This window comes from Lolium rigidum, chromosome 7 (assembly GCF_022539505.1).
Source record: "Lolium rigidum isolate FL_2022 chromosome 7, APGP_CSIRO_Lrig_0.1, whole genome shotgun sequence".
NCBI classification, from domain to species: domain Eukaryota; kingdom Viridiplantae; phylum Streptophyta; class Magnoliopsida; order Poales; family Poaceae; genus Lolium; species Lolium rigidum.
In genome coordinates this window covers 325,446,911-325,456,132 of record NC_061514.1, presented here as the reverse complement: position 1 = coordinate 325,456,132, position 9,222 = coordinate 325,446,911, and the positions used below count along the sequence as shown (strand labels likewise).

The 9,222-nt window shown below is 42.2% G+C and overlaps 1 protein-coding gene across 1 annotated transcript; it reads left to right on the top strand.

Annotated features, from left to right (window-relative positions):
- The first annotated feature begins 5,886 nt into the window (after positions 1-5,886).
- LOC124673342 lies at positions 5,887-8,611 on the top strand. Its single transcript, XM_047209439.1, has 9 exons — positions 5,887-5,994; positions 6,095-6,098; positions 6,143-6,237; positions 6,336-6,413; positions 7,171-7,296; positions 7,394-7,498; positions 7,571-7,717; positions 8,378-8,504; positions 8,583-8,611. The coding sequence occupies exons 1-9, from the start codon at positions 5,887-5,889 to the stop codon at positions 8,609-8,611; spliced, it is 819 nt and encodes a 272-aa protein (XP_047065395.1).
- Positions 8,612-9,222: the final 611 nt, after the last annotated feature.

Sequence of the window (9,222 nt, the reverse complement as noted above, 5' to 3'; positions counted from 1 at the left end):
TAAAGCTGGGCTAAGTCTTTATGTTTAAAATTTAAGCCCAATGCGATAGACTCGAAATTAGGAGCGTCCCGATGCTCGCAACATTTCAAAGCAACTTTGTGTCACCAAAAAACACCAAATAGATAAGGTCACCGACCTTAGAAATACGATACATACAGTCACTAAATACGACACAATATTCATTTAGGTCACTAGGATACAGTATAACTCTGTATTCGCCGACGTGGCGGTGTTGACCGGTCCAAACTATTGATTTTTTTTGCTTGACCAGTCTCATTTTTTGCAAAAATGCCCCAACCCCGATATGACAGCTGGGTCCCACTTGGCTAGTCTCACTTTCTTTCTTCCTTCCTTCCCCTTTCTCTGCCCCAGCCCCACCTAACTCTACCACCGTCCTCCAGAGCCGCCATGTCTTCCCCTCCTCTGGTCCTCCTCTCCTCCATGGTTCCCTCCTCCTTCCTCCACCAGCTCCAAATGTGCCCGACCTGCCCGCACCAGATCGACGCCGGAAGCCAAACTCTTGCTGACGGGAGGGAAAACGCAGCTCAGACCATGACAGTGTGCCGCCGTCGAGCTAGCATCTGGGGAAGAAACACAGCGTCGTGTGGGGCAGGGAGCTAGAGAGGGCGGCGACGGTCAGACAACCGTGGCCCCAGATCGAGCCGTTCGACTAGGTACTGGCCAGGAGCGCGCCAATGGCCTGACGGGCACAGACTGGTGGAGGGGAACCAGGCGGCTTGCGGAGAGGATGCGGGGGCAAGGTCACACGCTGGAGACGGGTCGGCCCTGCCTTTGCCGGACGGGTCTGGGAGGTTTGCTAGTTCGGTGTTGACGCGGCCACCTCGCAGCTCACGCATGGTCGGTGTTGAGGCAGGTCGGCCCTGCCTTGGCCGGACGGCACCGGCGACCCAAGCTTCGGCCACCTGCGCGCACCTGGCAGAGCGCCGACGAGCCCCACTATGGCCACCTACACGCACCCGCAAGAGCGGCGACGAGCGTGGGCGGCCATGGCGGCGCACGGTCAAGGGGATTGAGATCCTTATCTCTTTGGTCAACTTTGCAATTTAGCCCTTTCTTGTTTATTTTTCACTTTATTCAAGATTTTTTATTATTATGCTCCCTGTAAATAATTAGGAGGCTCACAAACATTAATCCAGTGGCCTAAATGATTGTTAAGTTGTATTTAGTTACCGTCCGTCGTGTATTCTTTTTTTTTTTGACATGGAACCTGCTATTCCATTCCGTCGCGTATTCTTCAGGTTGGTGACACTATCTCCAAGTTCCGGTACCACCCATGCATTTTACTCTAAACGAAAATTCAGTGGTAACGATAGGGAAGTCTGCCACGAAAATTTGAGTTTGGGAATCAAAATTTTGTGCAGAGCAAATAGCTACAGCGTGGTCACCATCTAAGCCGTCGACACGTCGTGGATCTAACGGCTCTCACGCATCCCTCCCAATCTCTAGCGTCCTCTTCTGCTCGTTCCCCTTTCTGCCCGAGCATCGACGCCGCCGCTGCTGCTCCCCGCCGGCAGCCCCCACCTCGCCGCTGACCACCGCCCCCATCCACCAAATTATGTAAACGACGTACACCCCATCCCCTCTGCGTCCAGTCCCACCCGATTCCCCGCGCATCCGCGAAACACTAGGGGCTGGCCCTAGCCGCCGCCGTCCGGAGCGGCTGGAGCTCCGTCCCGCCGCCTCCCTTCGGCGAACCATCCGTCGGAGGCCATGGCGACGTCCGGGCGCAAAAGCACGGAGCTTTGCCCCGCGAGGCATGTGGCTGCTGACGGCGACAATGCGTGCCGGCGAGAACGCCCTCCCCGCTTCTCCCCTGGATCCGTCGACTGCGGCCTCCATCATCCATTGCTGCACTACTCATGCCGTTGCTGCTCTGCTCACGTGTATTGTTCTCTGGTGTGTCGTAACACCGTGTGTTGAGGTCTGATGCCGACGGTCACCTACCCGACCTATTGCCGGCGGCTCATCCCTGAGCTCCTGCCGGTTGCCATGACTCTGACATGCTGCTGACGGCCACCTCCCAAACAAGGTACTACCGGTGAACTCCCTCTTACCCTCCTGCACCTATTCTTGCTAATAATCGTTCCATTTTTCGAGTTGAATTGAATGTGTAGACATTAGGGTTTAGGGAATGCTTGCAAGTGAGCCAAGATGCCACCATGGTGTTTTGGGTAGGATAGCCCAGTCCCATGCGGGCCAGTTAACACTTACCCAGGTGAAATAGATGATCTCGTTCCGTACTGAATCATGTGGTCATGTACTCATGTGCATGCTTCCTGTTTTTGCTTGCCTAATTTGGGCAGCAGTAATTGACATTATTTTGAGGGAAAAGTGTGCTCCTCTTCTACTCAACAGATCTTTGATATGAAGCATTTTTTCTTCTTATGTTCAGCATGAGGGGCGCGGTTCCTGACCTTGCAGCAAGCTAGCTTGATGCACGCTGTTGGTGCTACAAGAATCCCTTCAAATGGCGTGAAGACAACGGATCCAATTAGCTTTTCCATGCATGTAGAATACAAAGTTAATTTGGTGTCTTCTGTTGTGTTATGTGTTGCTTAGGTAACACATGATATATTGTTTGTTTTTAAATTTCTATTGATCAGCTATTGTTCCTGCAGGATGAAAAGATTTGTTCAATCGAAGCCAAACAGGTGGGTGTTCACTTAGAAATGACAATCTTTACCACAGAAATGGTTTCAGTTGTTCACTGCTAGCAATAATGTGTATTTATATTTACAGGCTGAAAGATTGCAATTCTTGTTTTACAGTTAGGAGCATTTCTGTGATAAATGATGTATCTTCAGTTGCAAGTTTTCAACTTAACCTAGAATTTCCGAGCCTAAGTGCTCATATGCCAATCTTAGTCCATGTTTGTAAATCAGCTGGGTTGAAGTTTGTGTGTTGTGTTATCCTGAAAAAAATCTCTCGAGGATTCCATGCATAGTTTGGATAGTGGAGTTTGCACAGTTTTACTGGAATGACATACATGTCCTGGCTCCTCCTTCCTTGTTCTAAATAATAATATCCTAGTGTTGTAGTACTAAAATTAGCATTTGCTAACTGTGAAGTCTTTTTTCATCCATTTGAATGTTTAGTTTACCTACATTTGTTTAATATGGTTTGCTCCTTGTACTTAAGGTTTTTTTTGTATCGGCATGAACTTTGAGTCACTTTGAGCCTCAAGACATGTTTTGTCTGTATGAACATTTTTATTTGGTTCAGCTACCATCTTTACTCTGGACTATGTTTACAATATGATCTTATCTAGTGCCTTGTTTCTGCTTGTTAGCAATGTCAGTCCATATGGAATCATGATCTGTTATCGTTTCTCGAAGAAAAAATGTTGCCATGTTTACAATTGAAACTCTCCTTTATTTTGTTGCCAAACTAAGAGGCCTTGGCAGCAACCATTATGTTTTGATCAGTTCAAAGTGACTACTAATATTTGCTAACCGCGAAGTCCTTTTTCATCTATTTGAATGTTTAATTTACTTACATTCGTTTAATATGGTTTGCTCCTTGTACTTAAGTTTTCTGCATCGGCATGAACTTTGAATCACTTTGAGCCTCCAAGACATGTTTTATCTGTACGAACTTGTTTGTTTGGTTCAGCTTCCATCTTTACTATGGACTGTGTTTACAATATGATATGAACTAGTGCCTTGTTTCTGCATGTTAGTAATGTCAGCCCGTATGGAATCTTCATGTTTCTAGGGGGGGGAATGAGTGCTGCCATGTTTACAGTTCAAACTCTCCTTTATTTTATTGCCAAACTAAGAGGCCTTGGTAGCAACCATTATGATTTGATCAGTCCAAATTTGGCTCGGCGGCGTCGATTTGAAGTGTTTGCTTTGCTGACCATGCTTTGTTGTCCTTGTTCAAAGATAATATGGAGGACTAAACGACAACCAGGGTAGCTGGACCATGTAGCCCATCTGGCCCTAGGCTTTGATTTCTTCCTTCTTGGCCCTTGCTGCCGTGCGATGGCAGCGGTGGCCTTCTTCTTTGACTCTCATGGGTTTAGGTAAGTTTGTGGTTTCGGGCATTGAGCCGCTGACCTGAACTGGACTATATATTTGAACTGTTCAGTGGCATGCCATGCATCAGGTCAGGTTGTTGTATTGGAGTGATGTGTACCCATTTCGTTGTACGGAAAGGTGACCACTTATTGAAATGTATAGAGTGGCATAATCTGGCTGTTTGTTGCAACACAGCCTGTGGTGTTGTTATGGATGTGTGTCAGCAGAGCTTGTTTGTGTCGATTTAGCATTTTTATTGGCAGTGCTTGGGTTTAGTATTGTGTGATGATCTCCAATGGAAATTTGATTAGGCTGGTTAGTTTAGGTTCGGCTGGCTCACATGATGGTTTAGTAGATTGCAATCTGGACGTGATGTAGCATGCTCGCCTCCACTGAATCTGCTTGTATGCACTCCTAGTGATCATTCAGCTATGTAGCAGTTCTGTACTTACTATAAATCATTTGTCTTTGTATATGGAAAATGCAATGCATGGCCTGTGGTGTTCTTATGGATTGCCAGTCTTATATATCAGCAGAGCTTCTTTTGTTGAAGAGCTGTAGAAATTTGCTCCAAGAACTTAAGTGCTTGTGTGTGTATGTGCAGGCACGGAAGGGTGACGTCTCAGGCATGGCCTCGTGCAGACTCCGCCGTGTATCTTGGCGACTCTGGCTGCTGCTTTGTTCCGTCTTCTTGTGTTTATGCGCTGCTGCTGTGTTAACATAGTAGTACTACCTCTGTTCGGTATTGATCGATGTTGGCACAGTATGATACATATGTACACATTGGCGAGCTCTGCGTCAATTAAATGTGATCGGAGGAAGTAGGAGTGTTTTCATCAAGGCTCGTAATATTCAGTCGATTCCAGAACCTGCAATTTATGTAATAGTTTCTTATCTAATCTTAAGTTGCATCAGTTGTCTTTAATCAAACCTGTGGCTGGCTGGCTAGTTTGGCACATATAGTGTAGTCACTTTTATTCATCATTGTTTGGAAAAAATATGCCAAAAAATCTGTGATGGTCATGTCAAAATTCGTACACTCTTGGTAATTATTATTATTGGGTAATCAATCAATCTATTAATTAGTCTAACAAGTAGTTTGATTTTCTGAAAGGAATTCTGGATAGAGATCAGAGCTATGTGCGCATGCAAATGCTCATCGGAAGGAGGGAAACGAGATAGCGATATACTACAAAGTTAACAGGACCCGCGTTCCTATTAGACTGCTTATAGTGGGAGTAACATAGCTAGTAACATCACACATCTCAAGGCATTTTGGTGACATGGCATGTCAATAAATGAAGAAAGAGAGGAAGGTGGTAACTAGCTATGTTACCATAACATCACACACCCCAAGGCAAAATGAGTCTACAACATAATAAATAACACAATGCATGACACCACCTATAAGTTACTACCCACTATGAAGGTAGTAACCTAGACTAGTAACATGACTCATGTTACTAGTCTAAGTTACTCCCCACTACCAGCCTTACGAACCAGAATTTGGTTCCTTCTGCCGAGTTAATGAGCCCTTTTTTTTTGGAAAGGTGGGTAGGTTGATATTCGGCCTCTTTATTTTTGGTAAGAAACGCAGGTTGATAGATTGCCTCACTCACACCCTTCCAATTTTGACCACAACAATAAATTGCCTGTGCATAGCTAGATAGATCGCCTCACTCACACCCTTCCAATTTTGACCACCACAATAAATGAAATAGCTGTACATAGATACCCATCTCCAACGTTCCTTTTCCCATGCTCCTCTATTTATATCTAGACTAGAGAGGGTTTATGCTGACAGATAGAAGGGAGACAATTTAGAGGTCGATCACAGACTGAGCGAATGAATGTCAAGAAGAACGAGGAAGAAGGTGTGGAGCACCGACCAGATTGGCTCCCCGATGGCTGGGTTATGGAGGTCAGACATGGTGAGGATGGCGCTCCCTACCAGGTATGCCAACCTTGTATTCATCTGAGATAGATTACTTTTAATACCTGAACATTCTCTATACATGTTTTTTTTCCTTCTGTTCTTCTGTTCTGTTTTTCAGATATGTGATTCACTTTTTCTTTCTAGTTTTTCGTTTCTCCCGTGTCAGGGTCCGGATTCAGGATGAAGGCGGAGGTCCTGAACTATCTCTTCTCTGAGATGGATGAGCATTGGATACAATCTAAGAAGTCCGCTGCACTAGCTGTATGTTTTTCTTAGTCTGGTGGTGAAGTCATTCTATATTTCTGTTTTACATATAATCATGACCCTTGTGTGGATCACTCTGTCGTGGTAATATGCAGAAGGTGCACGAATGGCTTCCAAAGGGGTGGTTGGTTGAGATTAGAGCTGGGGGTGAGAACATGGACAAGATGTTCAAGGTAATATTTTTTCTTCCTTTACCATATCATGTAGTACTATCTCTGTTCCTCAATGAATGATTTTCTAGAAAGCACATAATCACTTTATTAATTTAACTACTAAGGCCATCTACAACTCGCGCACGGGGTAGGGGGCTTAGCGTGGGCGCCAAGGTCGTAATCCCAGCCGTTTGAAATGGGTTGCCGCTATAAATTGCAAGTAGGTTGCGCCCTGGATTGCTGCTCAAGATTAGGGTCCAAAAACTTTGTTTGGTAAGGTGCCAATGTATAGTACCATTAGAGTTTTCATGAGAAGTATTCCTGGAATATATATCTTCATGATTACATATTTGGTTGCATAAACATCCAATCCATTTGACTTTTATCATGTCATATGGAAAATTATGAAAACTCATCTTTGATGGTATTCATGGTATAATTAGTGTACAAAGTGAAACTCTAGGACAACAGTTTGCATTCAAACCGAAAAACTCTTGTAATTTCCTAACTCAATGCGTGTTGATTGTCTATAATTGCCTCTGGGGCGACGAAGGATTATCAACGGTTCATTCAGCTTTCCACATGTGAGATAGCATTAAGTGTAGATGATTGGATGTGAATTAAGCAAGCATTATATGTTTTACTAGGCTAACAATCAAGGGTCATATGAGAAATACAACGTATGTACAGTAAAAGACTAACATCAAATGTCAACAATAAAATTTACTCATATCATACTTTTTATCTGATTATAACATTGTGTGTATATTTTCCGCAGTTTTATGTTCACCCTGCAATGGGAGTACGTGTATTCTCTAAAGAAGATGTACTACTCTCTGTTGAGGAAATGAAGATCACTGAATGTGATACAGATGGACAATGCGACACAAACTCTCAAGATAATGTGTATTTCTTACCATCACTATTTCCGCTACATAACTAACAATTTATATCTTAAATGATTTGATATTCTGAAACTAATTTGTATTGTTGTATTGTAGATTCTAGCCTTGCTGGAGTTCAACGTATCTGAGTTGCCACAAGGATGGGTCAAAGAGATAGTATACAGAAGAACAAGGACAAGGACGGGAATAAAGAAATATCTGGTATACTTAAAAAATGACAACTAAAAACCTTCGTTTTTTTGTTTGAATCTTCTAATCATTGTTATTGTGCAGTACTATACGGATCCTGTTACCCAATATGTCTTCCGTACTCTGAAGGCTGCAATTAGATTTCTTGAAACGGGGGAAGTCACAAAACGTAAATTTATTCAAAAGACAAGTGTCCATGACTTGTACTCTTTTGAAAAATCTGCTGATCTGGTAAAATGAGCCTCCATTTTATATACTAGTAATTATCCTTACGACAGTACCTCTTCCTAGATTTTTGTTTTCTTTAGACTTACTTGACTTGGCAGAATATGAAATGTACTGCAGTATTTTTCTTTTCCGCGTTTATGACTCACAATTCGTGAAAATAAAAGAATATTACATGGGAACATGCATGTTTGAGACAAACTATCACATCTTATAAAAATTGAATATATACTTCAGTATGCATCACTTCATTTGCAAGTAATAAGGTATTGCAAAAGTAGGCGAAAGGTAAATCTTTTTCACATTTATTTCATGCAATTATCTTTTGCGCTATTTTCGGAATCAGTACACACCTAGGCCATTTCAGATTGTCATATGTGACTTCTGTAGGATTCTCAGAACCTACAAAATATGACTGATTTATTATGTGGTGGTTTAACAATATAACAACACAAATCTACAGGCTATGTTTCTTACACAATTCGTAGATACACATATTCCTTTATAATAATTTGAAAAACACATGAAAAGTTTTGAATTGACAGCTTTGCAAACAAGCGGAATGATTTAACATTAATAAGGTTTCCATTTTTGTTAACAAAATTATTTCTTTACAGATATTTGATACTTCATATATTGCATATGTTTAACTGTCTATTTTCGTAGCATGAGAGTTTGCACAAGAGACTAGCAAATATTTTGAAGTATGCTAAAACACGTGCAAGTTCACCAAAACCTAGAGGGCCAGCACAAAGGGAGAAAATAAACTGCAATGGCCAAACATCATATAGCAGTAAGTTCCTCATTATCGGTGATGTATCATAGTACCCTTTTTTATCCCTACATATGTTGCTCATATTCTCTTATTTAGGTTCTTCCATCATGGGTAGTCCTGGTTAATACTTTTCTTGCATTACAAGGATATAGAGAAATTACCCTGTGATGTCAGAACATAGACGTCCAGTAACAAAGAAAATACCTCAAGCACACTACTGTACTTGTTAAATTTAACCATCTGCTTTATGTGTGAATGTGTTGCCTAAAGGTTCGATTATTTGTTTTTTATAATCTATCTCATGGTATCCATTAGTACACTGGTCTAGTACACATTCATTTCTCACCCGACTTTATGTAATCAAATATGAGCCTTTTAAAGTTACCCAGTGCCTCTGTATGCCATTTTTCTAAACTTTCGATAAATATTTGATGTAAAGATATTATCTTCATGTCAAGTGTACAACTTGTACGTGCAGTTTTTTTCCCAACCAAATGTTGATCTTTCTATCCATTTGGCTCTATTTGGTTTCAAGTACATACAATCATCCATGTGCTTAGTTTTAATAAAGGAAGCCGTATGCATCACTTGATGCGAGGCTGGGGAATCCCCATTTCGAAGAAAATAATGTGCTTAGTTTTGAGCAGTAGCAAAACATGGTATGTTTTCTCTTGAAAACACTATTGGCTGAATTTGTAAATCTTCCAAGACCACTTTAACATCAATGTAATATTAG